The sequence below is a fragment of the Hippocampus comes genome, unplaced genomic scaffold (assembly GCF_001891065.2).
Source record: "Hippocampus comes isolate QL1 unplaced genomic scaffold, H_comes_QL1_v1.1 scaffold187, whole genome shotgun sequence".
In the NCBI taxonomy this organism is placed as follows: Eukaryota; Metazoa; Chordata; class Actinopteri; order Syngnathiformes; family Syngnathidae; genus Hippocampus; species Hippocampus comes.
Genome location: NW_017828852.1, coordinates 300666 through 324966, shown reverse-complemented (window position 1 = coordinate 324966; position 24301 = coordinate 300666). Strand labels below are relative to the sequence as shown.

The 24301-nt window shown below is 41.5% G+C and overlaps 1 protein-coding gene across 2 annotated transcripts in view; it reads right to left on the bottom strand.

Annotated features, from left to right (window-relative positions):
- The window catches only part of LOC109508608 (potassium voltage-gated channel subfamily C member 1-like), a 58849-nt gene extending 42194 nt beyond the window's left edge, over positions 1-16655 (bottom strand). For both annotated transcript variants that reach the window (XM_019858645.1, XM_019858644.1), the window contains exon 1: positions 15735-16655. In XM_019858645.1, the coding sequence (XP_019714204.1) occupies positions 15735-16277 (543 nt within the window). In that variant the 5' untranslated portion in view covers positions 16278-16655. The remainder of the gene's footprint in view (positions 1-15734) is intronic.
- Positions 16656-24301: the final 7646 nt, after the last annotated feature.

Below are 24301 nucleotides of genomic sequence, written 5' to 3'. Positions count from 1 at the left end.
CCACGACTATTAAATGGATATCTCCCCAATATTTACAGATATAATACTTTAAAATTTTACTTTTTCAATTGAAAATTATAGTCATTGTTTGTTAACATTAAAACACAGTAATACTGTCCTACATTTGTCATGCGTTCGATCAGGGGTGTCAAACTCATTTTTGTCGCGGGCCACATTGTAGTTCCGGTTTCCCTTGGAGGGCTGTTATGAATTTTGGGAAACCTTATAAATGTTTAATTCCCTCCATATATTACATACACAGTGCACAAAAATTGATGGATAACTCGTTTTCAAATCAGAAGTCAGAAGTAATGACTGTTATTGTGGATTACATATGACAATTTGAAATTTTGGTTCAGACTTTAGCAAGCATCATGGAACTTGACATGCTTGATTTGCTTTCGCGGGCCACATAAAATGATGTGGCGGGCCAGATTTGGCCCCCGGGCCTTGACTTTGACACCAGCGCATTAGACCAATCCACAGAATCACTGGAATTGGAAATATTTTCTTTTGATTTTAGTTGTGCGATTTGGTGCTTTGTATTGGATGATGAAATTGCCCTGCTGCTCTTCGTCAAACAGCTGAGAAGTTTCCTCAGGTCAATACCTCCCAGGAGAAAGCTCTTCAAATGTCATGTCTGTCATGAATAAATAAAATCATCCCATCGTGTGTGTGCGTCTGCGTATGTGCGCAGACACACTATTTGTGTTTGTGCATCGCTCAATACACGGACAGGGCTTTGCCTGTGATATGTCTACATGGTACAATTGAGATTATATGTGTGCTACCTGCTGTCTGTGCCCAACTGAGCTGCGAGTGTTAAGTGCAATGATTGCTTTGAGTAAGGGATCAAACAGGGATCAATTGTTAGGCTCTGTCCTATTCAATTTTTATATGCTCCCTCTTGGTGGTGTCATCAGAAGGCGTTGAACTTTCACAGCTGTGCTGACTACACACCGCTTTACATCTTGTCCTTTAACAATCCAGCAGATGCTCTATTTAACTGTATTTTAGATACCAAATAGAGTGGTGGTGGCCCAGTGGTCCAGCGGTTAGCGCGTCAGCCTCACAGTGCAGAGGTCGTAGGTTCGATCCCAGCCTACTGCCCGATGACGGCGGGATAGGCTCCAGCACCCCCCGCGACTCTTGTGAGGATAAAGCGGATCGGAAAATGAATGAATGAATGAATGAATGAATTAAGTGGTACCTCTACTTACATAATTAATTAGTTCTGGAAGAAATTTCTTAACTAGAAAATTTTGTAAGGAGAGACGCGTTTTCCATGTAAATGCCCTAATCCGTTCCAAGCCCCCCAAATATTCAGACATAAATGTTTTCTAAAGCATAAAAATGCATCAAAACATGTAACAAGTACATGGTACAATTAGATTATTGCACAATAAATGACAGAGTAGTGAATAATGTAAAAAACAATTAATAAAGGATAAAAATGATGGTCATTTAACTTTGAACTGCGTCCTCATTGGGGTTTTTTTTGCTGTTTTTAGTTCATGTTCTCTCTCAGAAGTGGTTTTTGCCTGCCGTTTTGTAAAGAACTGATCCAAGGACATTTGCTTTTGTCGGCTTTTAACAATCCTTCAAAAATGTCAAAGGCAAACACATCATAGTGAGGGATCGCCCGACTGGTGAACACTTTTTCTGTGTGATTCACATTTACATAAAACTATCGGAACGCTTCATGGCCCGAGGAGCGAGTTACGAGGACGCTGCATGACACATACTCTATCTATCTATCTTCACACATAGACATATAAAGTAGAAGTCCCTCTTGGCCAATGGGATGCCAGGATGACGGGATGCCAGGATGACGCTCGGTATTAGCCAATGGCAGAGCAGCTACAAGAATGTTGCATTCAGGAAATTCTGAGCTGCGGTAGCAGCCCATGCTATGTACTTACCTGTCGTATCTTGAAATTTCTTTCGTAACAAGAGGCAATATTTTCCTGTTGAGATGTTTCGTAACTAGAAACTTTCGTATGAAGAGACGTTCGTAAGTATCAAGTATCAAGTACAACTTTATTGTCAAATGTGCACATACAGCACAGATGAAATTTCTTCCCTCTCAACAGTCAACAGACAACAAGAAGAGCCCCTGCGGGTGCCCGCGCCGCCATCAAAAGAACAGTTAACATAAAATAACAAAATAATACAACACAACACATAAGACACAGACAGTCGTGCAATCTTAACCACTTTTCCTGCATACACTTTGTTGTTTGAAGCAGTTATAGATGAAAGTGGAGCGAATCAAAGTGTCCTTTTCACCAGTGGATCAAAGACGTCGCGCTGAAAATGTGCATACGTCTGCTACAAGCTAAGTCTGAAAGCATCAAGAAGCTGTAGCGTCCATTAACGAAAAAGAGATTGTCCCTCATCTCTGTACTTGAATCCAGAAACTTTTTGAGAGGACAAAAGTTTTGAGGAGAAACTTATGACTTTTTTTTTTTTTTGTCACTTCAAGAACAGTCCACCCCATTCTTTATATGGTCAACACAGAGATGCCAATGTATGCTTTTATCTCCAGTTGGATTGAATATTGTAATGCCCTGCTTTCTGGCTGTCCCTCCCCCCCCAAAAAAACAATTTCCAGTTTACAACTATTACAAAACATCAGCAGCCCATGTCTTGATGAAGACCAGAAGGCGGGGAGACTTCACGCCAATTTTAAAGTCACCGCATTGGCTCCCCATGTCTTTCAGGTTTGATTTTAAGGTTCAAGTGTTCCCTCACTTTCATGGGTGGTATGTGAATTTCTGCCAAGTAGAAATTCACTTTTTTCAAATTTTTTATTTTCTTTTTTTTAATTAAACACATGGGTCCCCACCCTCCTAAACACTTATTACACTTAATATATTCAACTTTTAAAATACAAAATGTAGAATAAACTGAGCTGCTGAATATAGCCTGTGAGTGGATGCGCACTCCACTCCCTGGCAGCTTATGAGGAGGACAACGAAACATTGACCTCATAACGACATTCAAGTTTTTTAGTTTGAATCTTAATATATCTGACGAGAAACCCGCTTTGCATTTTAGTCAAAGGTATTAATCTGCCTCACGAATTCTTGTGGAAACCGAAAACAAAGAATTTGCCATGACTACTGTTGCTACTTTTTTTTTGTATCACCTTGTGGTTCCAAGCCAAGCAAGGAAGTACAAAATACAACAGCAAGTCAATGTCAAAACTCAATAGAAGATGACTGCTCAAGGGGAAAACAAGCTTCAGTGACCAACAGAGACTGCAGCTGGATGACAGGAGTAATGTTGTTCAAAGACGACCATGATAAAACAAATTGGGTGCAGTTGGATAGTGCTGCAGTAGAGTATTAGGATTTTGTCTTTGTTTTTTGAAATCTCCAAAGAAGTGTGAAGTTGTTGCTCCACACTCATGAAGAACTCCAGGACTCAATACACGAGCAGATAAATTCAGGAATTTTTGGAGTATTTTTATTTCTTCAACAACAACAAATAAAGACGACACTGATGGACATAGCAATGAAAAAAATCTTAACGAGCCAGTCAGTTAACAAATTTTTGCACATACCCGTTATCTTCAATCCTTTTTAATAAATGTTCAGTTCTTGCGTTAAAGTCCCTTTCTTGATTAAGATCAGTAGTGTCAAGGAAGAATACTACAGAGGCATTATTTGCCTTGTAATGTTGACAGAGAAGTAAATGAAGGTCAGAGGGTGTCTATGTACATCAAGAGAAATCCTTTAACAGTGTACCCAGCAAGGAACTGTGGTACTGCATCACGAAGTCTGGAGTGGCAGAGAAGTATGATACAATAGTACAAGATGTGTATCAGAGCTGCAGGACAGTGGTGAACTGTACTGTAGGTTTTACACAGGAGTTTAAGGTAGAGGTGGGAGTGCATCTGGGTTCAACTCTGAGTCTCTTGTTCTTTGAAATAGTGATGGATAGACTGATAGATTAGATTAGATTGGAAAACCCATGGACCATGATACTTGCAATGACATTTTGATCTCTCATGAGTGTGTACAGGAAATGAGAGGAAGGTAGTTTAGCTGAAATACGAGAGCATACATTGCATGAATGAGAGAGAGCGGAAGGGGAAGCAATAGCAAGGGTGGGGAACTTTCAATAATGACGGCCCTATCTTTCTGCCCAGCACAAGTCAGGCATGGCTAGTTGTCAAACTCTGCACGGAGGCGGTTTAGACCAAGTGTTGGTATTTTAATAAACATGTCTGAGCTGGCACATTTCCGAAAAGGGGTTTTGCGTCGTCGTGCTGGAGCCTGTCCCAGCACGACGTCAGTAGTCTGTCTTAAGTCAGTAGGCCTTCACACAAATTATTAATTGCTCAAAATAACAAACTTCATAATACCGGTAGTAACTTGGGCCTGACCAAAATAGATTTTTTTTAAGCCTGTGCCTATTGTGATATTTGGCAAAATAAAGTTTTGATAAATACTTAATCGCCGTTTCATTTAAAAATATACATCATGACTAAAATAACTTTTTTGCTCCATTAATGATTGCAATAATGAAGATATGAATTACAGGCAGAATATTTGACTGTTTTACGATATACTTTGTCATCCTCGAGCCTATTCCAGCTGTCTTCGGGCAGTAGGCGGGGGACACCCTGAACCGGTTGCCAGCCAGTCACATGGCACACAGAGACGAACAACCATCCGCGCTCACACTCACACCTAGGGACAATTTCGAGTGTTCAATCAGTCTGCCACGCATGTTTTTGGAATGTGGGAGGAAACCGGAGTACCCGGAGAAAACCCACGCAGGCCCGGGGAGAACATGCAAACTCCACACAGGGAGGCCGGCGCTGGAATTGAACCCGGTACCTCTGCACTGTGAGGTTGACGTGCTAACCACTGGACCACTGGGCCACCCTGTTTAAGAAAATATTCTGTTTAAAAAATATGCAATCAAACACAGAAGCACCACTTTACAAGAATCTCAAATGGGAAATTGTTTGGACATTGATTATTCATGAGCTTGTTAATACTTTATCAAGACTGCATTAAGTCATTGGAGAAGCAGAGTGGAAATGACCTCCTGCTATAGTTAGCCCACATTTTACTCCCTTTCTTTGCAAATTTCTTCGTTCATGATTGTAACTTGTAGTCGAGTTTATCCATCCATCCATTTTCTCATCCGTTATATTGTGCCGACTTTTGCCAGGTGCAAATGTTTGGCGCTCATGAAGACGACAGGAAGGAAGAGATAAAACACGATTGTACACACATCATTAAAAATTAACATTTGGCAATAAGATTAGAACTGAATATACTTGGTTATCACACAGTTACAACATCACGATCAGATGTTGGTCTATTGATGCTGTACAATGACAGATAAGTAAGTAAGTCCCCAATGTATAAACAATCGATTGTCATTTTATAAGTGAGCCCTTATTTTAAAGTGCTACCAAAGTCGATGAACTTCAAAGAAGGTCAGAATTAGGAGACTCATCATTCGATTATTTGCTGACAAATAAAAGTAGGTAAGGACATTCAATTGCAGTCAGCATGAAAATAATGTCTGCGATATGAGAATTATTCCCTACATATCCCTCCTTAGCCCACTCAAACGCTGCAGACTTCTTCGTAGCAGATCATTCTGCAGTCATCCACTTTGTGTGTGTGTGTGTGTGTGTGTGTGTGTGTGTGTGTGTGTGTGTGTGTGTGTGTGTGTGTGTGTGTGTGTGCGCGCGCGCGCGCGCGCCCCCACCGCGCGCGCGCGCGCGCGCACCTAGTGGTCAAACCAAGAATGAGGTTTCTCGACACAAACTCTTTATTGGCTCTGCTTGTTGGGCTGCTTTGGAGCTTGATGTTGAGTGTGATACGGACCTCATGTGATGTGGTGACAGTAAAGATCATGCAGAGGTTAAATACTAGTTCCTCTCCTGACGGATTCACCAGTTTTCCCTGGAACGCATCCCCCTCTCTCCCTCTCTCTCTCTCTCTCTCTCTCTCTCTCTCTCTCTCTCTCTCTGGTAGCACAAGAGAGCAAGAAAGCTCTGTCGCAGCATTATCCTGAAAAGCACAGAGGGGGAAGGGGGGCCCTGGTGGATATATTGCTTATGGCACAACAAACCAGCAGATAGGGAGGCGCAAAGCGAGAAGGGATTGTTTTAAAAACAATGGGGACTCATTAAAAATGTCGCCACAGTAAAGAAGAAAGAGAAAAGAGGAACAAGATTATATTTGCTTATAAGAGAATTTAACCAAATCTATTATTCTTATTAGGATGTTCTTGTTTATGTCATGGGTGTGGAGCGTAAATAAGGTGCTGGTCTCCTCTTCACCAGCATAAAGAATACAAAAAATATGGAAACATGAAAATGAATCAGCGGTGGTCCAGTGGTTCGCGCATTGACCTCAAAGTGCAGAGGACGTGGCTTCGATTCCGGCTCCGGCCTTCCTGTGTGGAGTTTGCATGTTCTCCCCATGACTGTGTGAGTTTTCTCCGGGTACTCCGGTTTACTCCCACTTTCCAAATACATGCGTGGCAGGTTATTGGCACACTCTAAATTGTCCTTTGGTGTGAGTGTGAGCGCAGATGGCTGTTCGTCTCTGTGTGCCCTGCAATTGGATGGCAACCGGTTCAGGGTGTCCCCCGCCTACTGCCCATAGTCGCCCCGTGACACTTGTGAGGATAAAGGGGATTGGAAAATGGATGGATGGATGGATAAAATGAATCAAATGTTTCAATAGTATGTTGTTGTTACAGGTTCACATGTTTTACATTAAAAAAAAATTCACAGTACGTGTTTTGTTGTTGCCAGTGGCATATCAAGTAGTTAGGGGCCCAAAACAGTCAAAGTCATTGTCGGGGCCCTCGGCATCCATGGACTGCAAATATTTGGAATATTAGTGTTAATCATCCACTAAAAAGTGTGAAATTCAGAAAATCCTCCTTAAAATCATACTTTAAAGATTATTATTATCTAAGTGAATCCACTCAACGTTTTTACCGTGTCACTCACTTCGTTTCTACTGAATCCTCCTAAGCTGACACTTACAACAGCGCTACTGCAACTGGCAAGAGCATGTAGCTCTTGCTGTTGTCAGTGACGCAAATTCAGGGCACGTGCACTCGGCGTAAAAACTGGCACATCTTCATTTTCATGCCGGGGAAAGTCTAGTCTACCGTATTTTGGAATTTGCGCCTTTTTCAAAGCACCCTCACTGACAGCGTCACAACAACGGGGCTCCAAGTGCCCTCTCCAAAGCAGCCAACTTCACATGATCCGCAAGCAGAGATCTTGTTGCAGTCCCTTTTAAATGTAGTTTGCACGCACCAATCTCCTGCATGGACTCTTGCGAGTCCTTTTGCCATGTGGACCGCACGCCACTGATGCGCTGAATTTAAAGGGAACGAGGGGAGCCACTTCAAATGGATGGCAAACAAGTCGTCTGTGTTGCCTCCTACAATGGCGCAAGCGCCCCTTCTACCTGTGCCCATCTACAAAAATACCAAAAAAAAAGGAAAGACTATGAAAGGGTTGAAACTTTTAATCAAAGTAGTTTGTTTTCTTCGCGCCGTCTCCTGTACTCCGCTCCTCTATGATAACTCAGCTTTATTTTCTTTGCTCCACTCTTCTTCTCAAGTCCGCACGTGCGCAGTGAGAAGATTATAGAATAGTCCATTGTATGAGAGGGGAGAGCACTTTAAAGAGAAAGAAATGTCATTCTCAAATGTATTTCACTACTTGGAATGACAGTTTTATAAACCTTGTTATAATCACAGTGCGTAAATGGCCCCAATGTAAATGTCCCCTTTCAGATTGGATGACTGTTACTTTATACAGCTGTCTCAACGAACAAAGAGCTGACAATAGAATACTTAAAATATGTTCAGTCTGATTTTCAAATTTAAAAGTTAGTTAAAAGTCTTTGTTCAGTACTCATATCAATGTTCAACTCTAAATTGTTATTGATACAAAACAAACAAAACAAAGAAAAACAAAAACAAAAAAAAACAACTTTCGAGATGTGTTTCATTTGTTCATTGGTCAGTATGTCTTTTATTGATGTGAATGATATCGGGTTGTTAGGATACGTATGATATAAGGCTTTTCTGCAAATCAACTGATACTAATGAAAGGTATCCCCAAAAACATATACAGTGATCCCTCGCTGTATCGCAATCATGTATCGCAGCTTCAGTACATCGCATTTTTTTTCCAAAGTACTGCATCAGGAAAAAAAATGCAGAATGACTCAGAGGTTTTGTACATGCCTGTACGCATAATTGGTTCCCGGCGCGACGTCGACCAATGACAGCACGAGTTTTGGTCTGCCGCATGACCTTGAACAGTAGCCGCCGCTGATTCCTTCCTTCAGGTTTGTTGCTGTTTGATGTGATGGGTACGGTTGAGATGCGTCGACAAATTGGCGCGTTCCTGTCACGTCACTCAGCATTTGCAAAGGCTATACAAGCCAACCGTCTTGTCAAGACAATCTCCTCCAAGGCGTCTTATAAATCTCCTTCCTTGCCGCCACAATCTATGTTGATCTATTATGATCGGTGTTGCATAAATGATCCCGTTGTTGACTGGAGATGATGTGCACCAGCGGAAAACGAATAATAGTTTATTCAAAAATAACTTTCAAACTTGAATTAAAAAAATTAAAAGGATGTTAGGAATTTTGAGTGTAACATTATTTTGTTCATTTGTTATTCAATTGATCAATAGCATAAAAACGATCTGTGACCAGAATCGATATACACCAATTGTATCAAACTCAAGGCCCGGGGGCCAAATCTGGCCCGCCACATCGTTTTATGTGGCCCGCGAAAGCAAATCAAAGACGGCAACTTTCGTGATGCTTGCTAAAATCTCAACCAAAATTTAAAATCTCAACCGAAATTTCAAATTCCCATTTGTAATAAATAACAGTGATACTGTCAGTATTTTCTTGTAACCAAGGCCCTCAATACAGTAACTTAAACAATAAATGAATCAACCGTTATTCTTGACTTCTTTATATCGTTTCAGTCATAACAGCCCTCCAAGGGAAACTAACTAAAATCTGGCCCGTGACAAAAATAAGTTTGACACCCCTAAGATACACAGTCCAGCCATGATCGATGTAGCTGGATCACACGGCAGATCCATCGATTAAATAGATCTATTGTTCCACCCCGAATGAATATCACTTCAACTAATTTCAGACCTTTAAGCAACTTGTGCACATTAACCGAGCTTTCCCTCAGGAACTGGTTATTAGCACCCCAATCATCTTATTGGAAGGAGAGGTGAGAGGCTGAGAAAGAGACGGGGGGAATGTGCTTATGAAAAGGCTTTGCTTACAAAGGAACACCAATCAGCTGAGACATCTGGCTGAATAAGACGTGCTGAGACGTACAACTGGATCGATAAAGGGGTACGAGTAAGCCAGCATGCCAAGCTCAGCAAAAAAAAGAAATGGGGACTGGGGGGGATGTGGTAGTGGGGTGGAAAATGACCCCTAGCCTGTCCCTCATACTCTACGACTGTTCCGTCCTCTTTGTGCCTTCTCATCCACCCCCAACTCCGGCAGACCAAAAACACCCCTTTTCTCATTGTGTGGCTCTGTCCTGTGCTGCAGAGTACAGCGCAGTCAGCTACTACAGGCACTGCAGTGTTATGCCATAGCACAAGCAGTCAGCTGGATGACATCCACCAATGAATGGGAGGAGGGGTGAAATGGGGGCGGGGTGTAGGGGGGCACGTAGCAGATAATGGATGACTGAAGAGTAGACGGGGAGACTTTGGGGGATCCGAATAGGAATAATCTGCAATCCTGCAGTACTCGGCAAACAAATGTTTTTAAAACAGCTAATGTCAGTGGGTATGACTCGGAATTTGCTGAGTGGTATACACATGTTAAAAGCATTGGGAAAAAAAAAAAAAATTTAATTTTGCAGGTGATTAAAAAAAAAAAACTCTGCTTGTCACATGAATGCATTGAACAAGCGGTGCCGTGCTCCTTAATATTCTCATGTCGTCTTTCAAAATTCCCTCGGCCATCAATTGAGCTAATCGGGTGAAAGTAAGGTGCTGCCAAACCTGAAGTGCTGCGGCTGTTACTGCAGATGCTGCTGCACTGGCACCCTCCCCTCCATCTTCCCAAGCTATCGTTTTGCTACTGTACTGGCAATCACAATGTAGACTGCACTACCTTCAAAGTCACCTCTGTTTTTATGTTGACGCTCCCCTTCACGTACCATTCAATTCCTTTTTGTTTTTTTTCCTGTCATCGCTTTTGGTTTTCCCATCATTCATTTAGCTGTCATATCATTTTCTGACTTGGTGGATTTTGTATATCATGAGTCAGAAGGCACGATTTGCCTGATTAAGACCAGGGGTGCCCGAATTTATGGCCAACCTTAAGCAAACATCGCAGCTCATGATGTCATGCTAATTACCAGCCGAATGTTGATTATTTAATGGCTCCATTATGGGAAAAAGATATAAAGAAGATACAAAAACCATAAACAAAATAATATGGAATGCCCCAGCAGCCATGACCAAGAGTTGAAGATTGTCACCTTCCACTACAGAGAGCCACAGTAACCATCCACTCCCATCATCCCCGTAGATGCGGATGTGGTGTCCCTGCGCAAGACACAGAAACGCTAACTGCTCCTCAGCGCTTAAATAAGCTGTGTGTGTGTGTGTGTGTGGGTGTGTGTGTGTGTGTGTGTGTGTGTGTGTGTGTGTGTGTGTGTGTGTGTGTGTGTGTGTGTGCGCACACGCATTTGCTCTATCCACTACTGTGATGGATCAAATGAAATGATCGGATTTCGTGCACATTACCAATAAAGATGACTATTACAGTACTATCAAGTGTCGTAAAGTGCAGTACAAAATTTGAAACAGACCAAAATTTGGATGCATATTCTTTAAAAATTGCACTAAAAGTAGTAGAGGTCAACCCACCATCATAAATGACATCCCACAAGACTTCAGATCAAAGAGCATCTGACGGAATTATTCCACAAGTTATCATTTGCTTTTTTTGTCTTGTTTATAGGAGTCCCAGTGACGGAGAAGAGGAGAAATATGATGAAGCCCATAGAACTGGCCCTTAAACTAACGGGGAATATAAAAAGTCTACACTCCATTGTTCGAATGCCTCCACTTACACTTAGGCCCGAGTTCAAGCTTGTTGGGTTCTGAACTGAATATTGCTTTGGATTCCAGAAATGCAGGCTGAGATAAAGTGCGAAAACAAAAATATTACAGAAAAAGCGCAGCGACAAAGTACAAATTGAAATCACAAGGACCAAAAAAAAAAAAAAAAAACAACGCATAAAACAAAACGCGCTTGCAAAGGCAAGGTACAAAGAGAACACCGAGAAGACACAAACAAACTATCAAAACGCCAATAACGCTAAAAACCAAAGATTAATAAAAAGAATAACGAAATTACAAAGTTCCACGACAAAATAAGAGTGACTGATATCGAGAGGTCGTGAATACAACATTTGAAGCCCAACAGCAACAAGGTCAATAATCCAACACTGACTAGCCAGGCAGCCCTTAAATACACGGCAGGCTTGATTGGTAAACGCGGAACAGGTGCGCCGCTGAAGAGGCACACCCACCGCACCAGCTGGGGCTGAAAACAAAAAGACAGACACAGCAAAACCATGACAAGGCTAAAGAAAAACAGCCCAAAGTATTAAAAAACAGCCTTCACCATGATATTTTAATTAAAAGATAAAAAAGTTCACAAAAACACACTTGATGTAGGAAAAGGTGTTATAAGATAAGATAAGATAAGAAAACCTTTATTAGTCTCGCAATGGAGAAATTCCCAATTCACAGCAGCATCATGACTAAAGTGATTTGATTGAAATAACATGTATTCAATTCTGTACACCGCTTATCCTGTTGAGGGTCATGGGGTGTCTAGCCTAACTAAACTTACTTTGGGTAAAAAGCGGACTATTGTACACCCGGAACAGGTCACCAGTCAGTCGCAGGGCACATACAGAGGCAGAAAAAACATTCAAATGCACTCAGGGTAGACGAATGTACCAATACATTATTGGACTCAAATTTTCAGTCATAATGGGCTTTTTGCACAAAATGTCTGGGATACAACGGCTTACCCTCTTACGTAGAGGTCGGCATTTTACGAAATTTTGCCTGTCTGTCATTAATCGTCTGTCAGTGGTCTGGGTACCATTATCCGTCATTTTTTTCAAGCCAAACAAAGCTGTAATCGTCAGTCCATCATGTTAAATTAACCGCGCCTCCGTCATTGCTATCAGCTGTAAATTTCACCGGTCCTTAAGTCCGTCAGTTGGTACCCATCTAGTTAGTCCGGGGGTCGACAACACGCGGCTCTCGAGCCGCATGCGGCTCTTTAGCGCCCCTCAGTGGCTCCCTAGAGCTTTTTCAGAAATTTTTGAAAATGGAAAAAGATGGGACACAAACATTATTAACGTTTTCCGATGCTCTAAAAATGTGTCGAATAAATATTAAATGTCAACATTTCGTCAACGAATATTTGCGTCAAAGCCTGCGACACACGTTTCTATTAGCAAGGCGGGATGTCAGTCAGGGGGCTGTTGTAAAAAAACAAAAACAACCCCCCCCCCTAAAAAAAAACAGCTGCCTTTCATGTACAATTCACCAAGGGTACTTGCTAAGAATGGGAATCTGGATGGCCAAGAGAAGCATTTTTAAACGGTACACGTGAGATACGACAGTCAGCACGCTGCGAAAGTGCATCCCATGCTTTGTTCATCTTGCCTCGCATCTCTGATGCTGTAAAAATGTGTCGAATAAATATTAAATATCAACAATTCGTCAACGGATATGTGCGTCACAGCCTGCAACACACGTTTCTATTAGCAGGGCGAGATGTCAGTCAGGGGGCTGTGCTAAAAAAAAAAAAAAAACGATTGCATTAAGATTGCATGACTGTCCATGTTTTGTGTTGTGTTATATTATGTTAACTGTTATGTAAAGCGCTTTGTTACAGCTGCAGCTGTTGTGAAAGCGCTATATAAATAAAGATGTATTGTATTGTATCTGGTAGTCTTAACAGCGCGAATGTCATGTACTTTGACGAGTTCAATAAATGATACAAGGGAGGAAAAAACTGACAAACGTGAGTCCTCTCCTCAACCATTTTGATCGCAACACAAAAGGCATTTTAGGATATTTTCCCAGCCAAGTCGTCACAGGTCACCAACCGATGGATTCCTTGGTTAAAGATAGCAGACAAGAACAACATCTGAGTATGAAATGCAGTCTTGATTTATTCGTAGTTTCAGTTAGATCAGTGCTTAGGTCATGCCTGATGATATTTCCCAAGATCAGAAGGACATAAGAATGGACAAGAATGCCAATTGAGAAACAGTGAGTGTAAGGAGCGAGATTCTGTCCACCGTGACAGCGTGTTCAAGTAAGACTGAGCCTCACTGAGAATTATGATTTGAGCTTCAAACAACATAAGACAGAAGTTGTGTGCTTGTGCGCTCCCCAGCCTTACAAATGTACAACAAAAGACATTTAAAAAATGTTCACGTGTCAGATAGCATGATATCTTTGTTGGACTTGTGAGAATCTTCCGCATTGCCGAGTTGGTGATCCGGTGATTAAAATCCTGACGCGGTGGTGGAAATTCTGCATTTTCATCCATCATGCATCCAACGACGCATCATTAGTCGTAGCCCAACATTTGCCTTGTAGGCTCAATGACCGCAATGTACAGGGAAAAATGGGGGGGGGGGGGTGTCCCACTGTCCCTGGTACAATCTGTGCTCAAAAATGCATCCATCATCTATATACTATACCACTAATCCTGTTAAGGGTTGTGGTGAGGTTAAGCCTATTCCAGCTGACTTCACGCAAAAGGCAGACTCCATGCTGGACTGTTCGCCAGAAAATTACGGGGCACTTTTAGAGACAGACAACCATTCACACGGTCACTGAGTGGAAGCGGAATCCCACTGCCTGTAAGAAAGTCAGGTGAGTGTGTCACACAATGTGTGGCATCATTGTAAGTTTCAAAAGGATCCATTTTGTGTCCTACTGATGACGTTTTTGAAATAAAAAATGCAGACTACGGTCCAGTATAATTGTCCTGATGATGCAGAAACTTGAAAGCTGGGGGCATACACACATTGATTTCAAGGGCATATGTTGGTCCTTTATGTCGACTTCAAATAGTCCCCCCAGGAATACGCGATTCCGCAAAGGTGGAATTTACCGGGACTTCAAAGCTGAATATTGCATTTACATGTTAATTTTAATCCCAGCAGCTAGATCTAAAGCTACATTCACACTGCCTCCCAATTCACTTTTTTTCCCTTAAATGCGACCTTTTTTGTACTCGTTCACACTGTAAAGACAAATGTGAAGGGAACGCATCCGTGATGTGACACGCATATACACAAAGCACGTCAAGTGACACGCGCAAAACATGACGTCACGCGGCAGTGTTTAAGGAAGTAAAAATGGTTCAGCGTGTCCAGGCTCATCTTTTTATAATCTCATATCTACAGATGAGCGACGTGGGAACAGGTAGACATATTTTGGGGTAATGAGACGAAGCTTTTTCAATCTCATTTCATGAAGACGGCTCGTAAAGATGACGTCACACCTTTGCGCACAATAAATGAACCGTCTGCGTGGCTGAATTACTATTTCCTTTCAGTGTGTTCCCGATATCCAGGTCAAGTGGACAGTTTACACTTTGTTTAAATCTTTGCACAAATATCACTTTTTCCGCCTCAAACCCATAATTTGGAAAAATGTCTTGATTAGTAGTATTGTTATTATTATTAAATAAATATGCCCAAAAGGGACAAAGACAATCCTGATGTCTGTTCATGATTGTTTCATAAACCACAATGTTTCACGGTATTGGTTTTGCAAATACCCCCCTCCCCCACACACACAAAAAAAATCTTATTCCATTATTAAATCAATTTGCTTTGCATTGTTTTTTTTTAATGCTCGCGGAAAAGCAACTTTCTAGAGGCGGAATCAAGAACTGCTCTCCGCAGAATCAGAATTGTTCTCCGCGAAACACTTTTTCTCTGCAGATTCCAGGGGGGACTATTCAAATCGGCTGTGCGGGTACAGGAGTTATGGCGAATTGTCAAATGCGCCGATGTCTGCGATGATTAGTGACAGACCGTCATTCAGTCAATAAAGTAGTAGAAATCAAAATCAGGAAAGCACACTCGAGTGTTGTGTTATACAGTCCAACACAACACTCAGACCCACAGTCACTGACTGGACCTAAATTGGAGATTCATTAATCATAACTGTATCCTGGGCAACATACTTCCCACATAAGAGCCATTGAGGGATTTTGCGGGAATCATGAACATGATCACCATGACGCTTAACATTATATCCCTAATTTGTTTATTTTACAATGAAGAGTGATTCTAAATGAATTTTTTTTGCAAAAATGCCACATTATAGCGACGGGCTATCCATCTCTAGCACATAGCATCGAGTATAATGTACATTTCTCTTGTATGTTTTGATAGCGCGACCTTGCTGTTCAACTTTTGTTGCGTCAACTTTTTTTCCAAGTGCAAATCTTTGTGCATGCTGAACCTGCCATCATTTTTCTTGTCAATGCAGGCTTGAGGAAACTCGTCCCGCAGCAATGCGCAATGTCAATACTGGAGTGACCAATGCAGAGAAACGTGCGTGTAAAGAGAATCCGAGAATAGCACGAGCCCGCTCGACCACTCACCCGGGCGTATTTAGATGAGTACGGGTCCTCAAAGAGCGCCCACATCTTGGGCTGCCACACCTCCCACCACGTCGCCCTGCGACCGTCTTCCTGCATGCACAGCCGCTTCAGGTCACCGTCCGCTCCACCGGTAAGAGCCGGATCTTCCTCGGGCGCGTCTGGCTCCGGGGTCTCGAAGCTATCCAGAGCTTCCTCTGCGTCGCGGTGCTGCCGATAATTCATCCAGCAGCATGCCTCCACGTCCGTCTCATCGATGCCCCAGAAGGCGAGTTCTTCCTCGAAGAGCGGCCCGCAAACATCGTTTGGACAATGAAGTTTCCCGGTGCGGTAATAGTTGAGGATGAAGGCAAAAGTGGCGGGGTGGCGGTCAAAGAAGAACTCGTCCGACTTGGGATCGTAGTCGAAGTTGCTGTAGGCGTCGGGCTCCGTCAACCAGGACAAACGCGTGCCCGGCAGCGTCTTCAGGGTGCTCCGGTAGGTCTCGTGTCGGATCCCGCCGCAGTTGATCACGATCTTCTCGCTATCTGACGCCGAGCAAGTCATGGCTGCGATCGGGCATGCTTCGGTCGGTGCGCCCGAGTGGTGGTGGTGGTGGTGGGGTGCTGATTCTGCTAATAGCCTGTCCCATTCACTGCCGATTCCCGCTGTGCGTTTAGTCTCCGCAAAGGCATCCTTGCAAGGTGTCACGGAGACGAAGAGGAGAGAGAGGTAGTGAAGGAGGAGTCTGCGCTGGCGCCTGTGTGCTGTGCCGTGTTGGTGTGAGAGAGATGAGGTCGAAATATAGGCTGTATATGAGAAGCTGGGTTTATGAATCAATTACATTGCCACTGCGCAAGGTTATTGGCTCACGGACTGTTGGAATTCAGATTATTGGATCAAATGAGTTCAAGTCAAATTGCCGACTAAGATCATGATTATACCCGTTGTAGATTCTTTTCCCCCTGTGTCTGAATCGCCTTCGGAGAGATGAAATATGAATTGAAGTGGGATTCGGCAATGTAATACTCTGCTGTTTTGTGCAAAAACGAAACAAAATTACAAAACTGAAGAGAGAGAGAAAAAGAGAGAACAGTGACGTGCATGACTCGTGAATCACGATACTTCTTTGGAGTTGGTCAGAAATAAAAATATACATCCAAAATGGTCATTTTTTTGTGTGTAGAAGACCCAAAAAGCAGGGAGGCAGGAGGAGCAGGTTGGACTGAACAAAATAAATTGACAAAAAATACTTGCAGGAGTACACTGGAAAAACTAACCCAAATACACGAGAAAAGTACTGAAAACCACATTAAGCCAAAGTAACAAACAAAAAAATAACCCTATGACAGGAACATATAGTGATTGGGCAAAGACTGACAGAATCCAAAAAAACAAAATCCAACAGAGTGACGAGACAACAAAAAACGCCTGGAAAAGAAATAAAGGGTCGCAGGAGCTGATTGGTTCACACAAGGGATCCGGATGACAAGAACAGGTGGAGACCAAAAAAAAGGTACACGAGGGAACAAAACCAAATGTCATCTACACAAAAAACAAAGTCATAACAAAAATCTAAGAATAGCCCAAATTTAATTTGTGACCTTTACGGAAATATGTGTTTCAAATGAGGTCAAATTGAATTTACTTTTTCAAGTTTGTTATTATGCTTCAATTAATTCCACACTGTTCAACAATGTGAAAAACAAAATAGAATTTAATATAAAGGTCAAGTGATGAAGTTAATTGTTGGTGAATTTGGATAACGATTTTTAGTTATAGAAAAAAAGCCCTCGGTCTTCCCTTTATATTTAGTGTTATTAATGTTATGAGGTTCTGCCTTAATTATAAAATTACCTGTGCACTGTAAAACTGGATAAGTAGACTCTACTTCAGGGGTGCCCATCGCATCATTTGCGATTGACCGGTAACTCACAGAGGGCCAGCCCTGCCACTTTTATGCTATAGATATACTGTAGCTGCCTGTCAACAGCTGTAAATGAGTAAAATACTTCTTCTTGATATTCCTGGTAAAAAACAACAACAAAAAAAACTTTATTTACATTACATCAATCATCCATGAAATTACTCAATGGGAGTCTCATATTTAATGAATGAACATCAACCGTTCAGTTACGAGGCAATAATATCAAACAGATATATTAACATGCCATATTGTAGAATATTTGTGATTAAATTGCGGCAATGCAAGTTGCAAACAAATTAAAAGGGATTGTTGAGCTCATAAAACAAAATAATTCAGAAATAATGAGTGTTGTGCTTGATGAAAATCTTGTTCATCCTTTTCGCCCACTCTAACCTGAACCCGAACACTCCTGCAGCACCAATTCCTTCCTCCACTGTCTTTCAGGATACTAAAACACTATTCAGTTTGAACAGAGCAGCAGGGATATGATGGAGTTTCTCACACCTATGACTCTCTCGCTCTCTCTTTCTCTCTCTCTCTCCCTCAAAAAAATTGTTTTAGTTTATCTTATAGAGGTGGGCAAAAGGAAAGGCTAAGGTCACACAGTGACCTTTTTTTGCAAGCAGTTTTGTGTACACTAGATAACGACGTGTATACATTTTGTGTGTTCTTGTGATTATTTTTGTCGACATACTTCCTGTGTTTGTGTACTAAAAAAGACCAGTATAATACATCAAATCTAATCGTGACTTACATTTTACACAGTATTGGTTCGTTTTAAAACTGTCCACCTGTGCATCTCACTGAAACCTCGTGGCGCCTTTGTGAAGGAGCTTTCTTGGCTTGATATCAGTAGCTTGCATCTCTTGTACTGGCCAGGATATTATGCCAGTGGGGTATCTTATTACTGGCAGAGCGTATTATATGGCTTTGATCTTATTCTCGCCATTCAGCTGACTCGTCAAGATCGGTCTCACTTTCAGGTGCTTGGCCGTGCCTGTCTTTAGAGCTGCCTCTTCCAAGTTGTTCTTTGCCTGTGGGAGTCCAAGGCTATTTGTAGCTGTCCTGCACATAGTTCAATCCCTTTGGTTGTCATCATCACCTAGATTTCATTCGCCCACACTTACCTGGTCCGAATGACGTTCCCATGTCATTGCTGTCGGATGTCAGGAGTCGATGTCCCGCTCGATGTTGGAGAGCTTGATGTTACCCGAGCAGGTGGAGGAGGTGTGTGTGCGTGTTTGTGTGTGTGTGTTTGTGTGTGTGTGTGTGTGTGTGTGTGTGTGTGTGTGTGTGTGTGTGTGTGTGTGTGTGTGTGTGTGTGTGTGTGTATAAAAGACAGTAAAACAGTAAAAATGTTTATGAAAAACTCTTCTATGCCATAAAGCAGTGGTCCCTAACCCCCGGGCCGCGGACCGGTACCGGTCCGTGTGTCATTTGGTACCGGGCCTCACTGAAAGAAAAAATAGCTTACAATACTTCCGTTTTATTTATTTCAAAATCTGAAAGATGTTTTATTTTGAAAAATTACCGGATTCTCTGTTTTATGTTATGCGTTGTGTTTATTATTTTGCTTTATGTTAACTGTTTTGTTCAGCGCTTTGTTTCAGCTGCAGCTGTTGTGAAAGCGCTATATAAATCAGGATGTATTGTATTGTATTGTTACATCCGTACAGTGTGTCACCCTTGACGCAGATCAAGGCTGCGCTTCTCAGTCACGTGATAGGTTAATGCTCAAAATGAAACCCAGGAGCTAGCAAAATGAGTAAAAAACAAACATCAACAACAAAAGTTTCTTTGGGAAGGGAAAAAGGCCCAGCCAGGAGACAGAAGAGGGGCCGACAACTTTCAAGAAAAAGAAGGCTACATTTCATAGTATCACGAGTCCTACTCAAAATGCGGATTTATCTGAACGGGAGATTCCAAGCCCACTCTGCATAATATGCAGCGAAGGTGAGTCGTATTTTTCATGCACTTTGTATTTGCGGTGTATTTTATTTTGAAGGCACGTTTAAATGTAACCATAGCAACCAGAGAGTGTTGCGGCCAGATAGGACGTTTGTAGTGTTTATTTATCTATTTATTTATTTATATTATTAAGTCACGTCACATTTATTTATATAACCCTTCATCACCAACAGTCTGAAAGGGCCTCACATGCCCAAAGTTCACAAACACTAACGACATTCCTCTGACCTAAACCCCCAGGAGGGCATGGAAAAACTCAAAAAAACTCAACTGGGAAAAACAAAATGAGAGCGACTATGAAAGCTATCGAGAGGTCTAGAATACAACACTTGAGGCACAACAGCAAGCAAGGTCAATAATCTGACAAGAGACTGTGCAACACGGCAGTGTTTAAGTACACGGCAGGCTCGATTGGTAAACACGGAGCAGGAGTGCCTGCTGGAGGGAAACGCCCTTCACTCAAACAGACAGACATGACAAAAATTTACATTCATAATAACGAACTATAGACCCAACAACTTTAATGTAAAATCTACACATGCATTTCCAGAAAACATCGATCGACCGGGATGCGTGACATTTGTCTCATTGTTATCCATCCATTCGAAAAGAAACTCTAAGGTCTAAAGTAATGGCACGTCACCCATGACAATGCTTATATCGACTACAAAATGATTTCTTCATTACAAATCTTGCACGCCTCACCCATTCCGGGTGTGTCATTTTGCACCATAAAAATTATCTTATTCCCACAAATACCCGAGATCTATCATGTTAATGCATGCATTTTATGTTAAGGATTCGTGTGAAAAAAATGGATTGCATTGTGACTTTCTTTAATGGACTTTCTTTAATCCAATCATTTTAAAGGAAGAATTTTTATATTCTTGTTAATGTGGCTATGGTGCAATGTCAAAACAAATGCAGATCTCATCTTTGTCTAGATGTTCCACTTCCTTTGGTGCTCATTGAGGTCTATTCAGCAAAAAAAAAAATTGCTCGTCGTCAGCATGTTAATGTCATTAACTGTGAGTGTGTGTGTGTGTGTGTGTGCTTCTATAGACTAATGCATTGTCCATTTTGCTCATGTTTTTGCATACGCAGTACTTAAACATGTAATCATATGACTATGTGTGCACAAACCCAAACCAATCATTCATCCTCTAAAAAGGTTGCAGAGCAAAAAAGTGTAGAGAAAACAGAGGCATGGATCAAAGATCCAAGACCAAGACAATGTAAAAAAATAAATAAAAATAAATAAAAAGGTGTTTACATTGTACCAGCATGTAAAATTAGAAGGCCACACAATGAAGTAGTCTGGGTAGTGGTGCCAAGAGAAGTTGTCATGTGCCACAAGAAGGCGTCTCCCTGCAGCATTTTCATCTTATTAAATTGACTTTTATATCATTCTAACTAACATTGTATCGTAAAATATTGTCCAAAATGTTGCCCACTCTGCATCCTTTGCACCCTGGTCATCCTAGATAGAGGATTCTTCCATCTGTGGCCCTTTCTCAAGGTTTCTATTGTTTTTTCTTGCCCTCCTGGGGGTTAAGGTCAGGGACTATTGTTCATATTTGTCAACTGTGGCCATTTGAAGCCCTTTGAGACTGTTTGTGATGAAGGGCGATATAAATCAATGTATTGGCTGGCAACCAGTTTAGGGTGTACCCCGCCTTCTGCCCGAAGACAGCTGGGATAGGCTCCAGCAATTCCCCGCGACCCTGTTCAGGATAAGCGGTGTTGAAAATGGATGGATGGATGGATATATGTGAAATGCCCAAGTCGCTGCTGGTGTAGTGGTACACATGCCGGAATTGTGTGCGGGCAGCTTGAGAGCGGTTCCCACTCATTGTGGGTGAATGTTCGTTAGTCTCTGCATGTGCCCGGCGATAGACTGGCGACCAGTTCAGGGTGTTGTCTGCCTTACGCCCAATGTCAACTGGGATAGGCTCCAGCAATTCCCCGCGACCCTGTTCAGGATAAGCGGTGTTGAAAATGGATGGATGGATATATGAAATGTTACTAAAGCAATTACCATATGAATAAAGAATGTCATCTCCCTAATTATAAATGCTATCGAGCAAGCAAGGTGAAAATAGAAGTTATCTTTGTGGCTGGATCCTTTCCCTTTGGTGACATCTGGTGGACGTTGTTAGTATAACAACAAACGTATTAATACTCTTGTACCATACAGGGCACTGGCGCAGTCTCTCTGTGACATTTCATCTTTACATTATCTTTGCGACTAAACCCGATCCTTATTTCTTGTACCCGTATTGCTTATACACGCTGTTGTCTACTTACCCCAGTTACGACAACACTTGACACCTTCAAATTTCATACGAGAGATGAGATTTGCATTTATATTGTAATGCCCTTCAATGTGGTCAAGGATGCACACAGTCGCTGATGCAATCTGTTCGCTTTTGAATAAACAAAAACGGCAGCAATTAATACATGTTCACAGGACCTGCTATTGGCCACAACTCACGCCTATGCACTTTTTATTATTCCCCCAACCTGGCTCGTCCCCTCTGTATGACGTCACCCCCTACTCAACCCAGCCCTCAAACACACAATAACAAGAAACAGTATTACAATATGGACAACGCTCCAAAGATACAGTCTCCAAAGAATATTATACCGGTAGTGATTCGTCCTAATTGGGGTCACCATGGTCTCTATTTTTTAAACATACTTTGTATATCATCTCAAAAGTGCATGGACTAACATGATAGATCTTTGGCATTTAGGTAAGATCATATTTTTATGGTGCCCAATGATAAACCTAGATGTGTAATGTAGAAATATATATTGTAGTAGTTGATATAAGCGTTGTCATGGGTGCCTTGACAAAACTTTTTTTGTTGTTTTCATGGATGTATTACAATGACACAAACAAACATCACATGTCCCTGTGGTAAAGTGTTTACTGGAAATGGATGAAGACATTTTCGTCACAGTTGTTGGAACAATCTATAGTTACGTACAACACACAATCCTTTGTTGAATAGTAGGTGGTAACCACAGTTACTATGATGGTGTTCATTTAGTGTTCATTAGAACAAGCAGAGCCCACAGCTGGCGAGTTGCCATAAACGGCAACAGATTATTGGAATCACTTGTCTAGAAGAACATTTTTGACTGACATAAGACTATTCATGAAGGAAGGAAGGTGAAAGAGTGGTTTGCACATCTGCTTCGGGTGATCCGTGTAAAATGGTGCCACGCAAAGCATGCGAGTCTAAAAAAGGCAGTCAATTTCAGTTGTGGAGTCATCACCAAATTTACCAAATTACACTTCAATATTCAATTAATTCATTTCACTGAACACGTGTGTGCAAATATGTTTACGTTGAAAATGCAGTGAGCTCATTTTCATACAAAAATACTGTAGCCTGTACCCCCATGTTGACAACTTCAATGAACATGAAGGTACCACTTAACAGAAGCTAACGCTAATACATACCTGTCAACTTATACGGTTTACCCATAGTTCATACGGATTTTGTGGTGAATCTTACGTATATGACCATATCGCACAAATCATACGGATTCTGAAAAATTTCCGTTTTTTTCCCCCCCTAACAGGTAGTTCCGTTTGCTTTTGCCCAGAATGGTGCTAGTCTACTCGAATGCTTTCATTTCCGGTAACTTTCCAGTAAATCACGTGGTTCCTAGTTGAAAACAGCAGAGTATTTATTGCATACTTCGGTAGTGTACAAGCAAGTTCTACAAGGAAACAAATATATCATTCATATTTCGTGAGTTTTTTTTCTGCCGTTATTTTGACATATAAAATGCTTTGGTATGTTATAAGGATTTTTTGCTCTTTATAAGGATGTTTTGGTAGTTTATACAGGTTGGCACTCCGAAAAGTTGACAGGTATGCCAATAGTTGTAAGCGAGTGCGCACACTTGTGCAACCACAGTATCAGCTACCTTTGCATTCACTCCCACAAAAAGAAATGTATGCATTGCACAATTTATGCAAAATGTTTTCAAATTTTTTGTCACGGTCAAATTGTTTACAAAAAGTTGGCATTTGAACTGTGGTTTGTACTTTTCAAATCCACTGTTGATAACATGCACCATAGAATAGAATTTATTAGCCATTCATTTCAAGTGTAAACAAGGAGGGGATGTGACACAATGCCCTCACTCTGTGCCCGTTTACTGCCTTGTAAATATACAGTGCAATTAACAGCACTTCTCAGGGTAATTTCTGATAACACACCTGCCTTTGATGGCAATTTTAGTAATACTGTAGCATGAACGAAACTTACAACTACATTTTTTTTTTTCTGTTCATGCAACTAGCTTTCAAATTATAATAGATACAGTGGTTCCTCGACTTACGAAATTAATTGGTTCTGGAAGAAATTTCTTAAAACTTAGAATCCCAAGAGGGGGACTTTAGTCTCGACACTTCAGAATTGGAAAAAAAAACGGGCATTCTTATTAAGTAGAAAATTTTGTAAGTAGAAACGTGTTTTCCATGTAAATACCCTTATTCGTTCCAGCCCTCCCCCCCAAAAAAATGCAGACCTAAATGTCTCCTAAAGCATCAAAATATGTAACAAATACATGTTACGATTATTGCACAATAAATGAGAGTCGTGCATAATGTAAAAAACAAAGAGAAAAGAATAAAAATGGTCATTTAACTTTTAACTGCGTCCTCATCATTTTC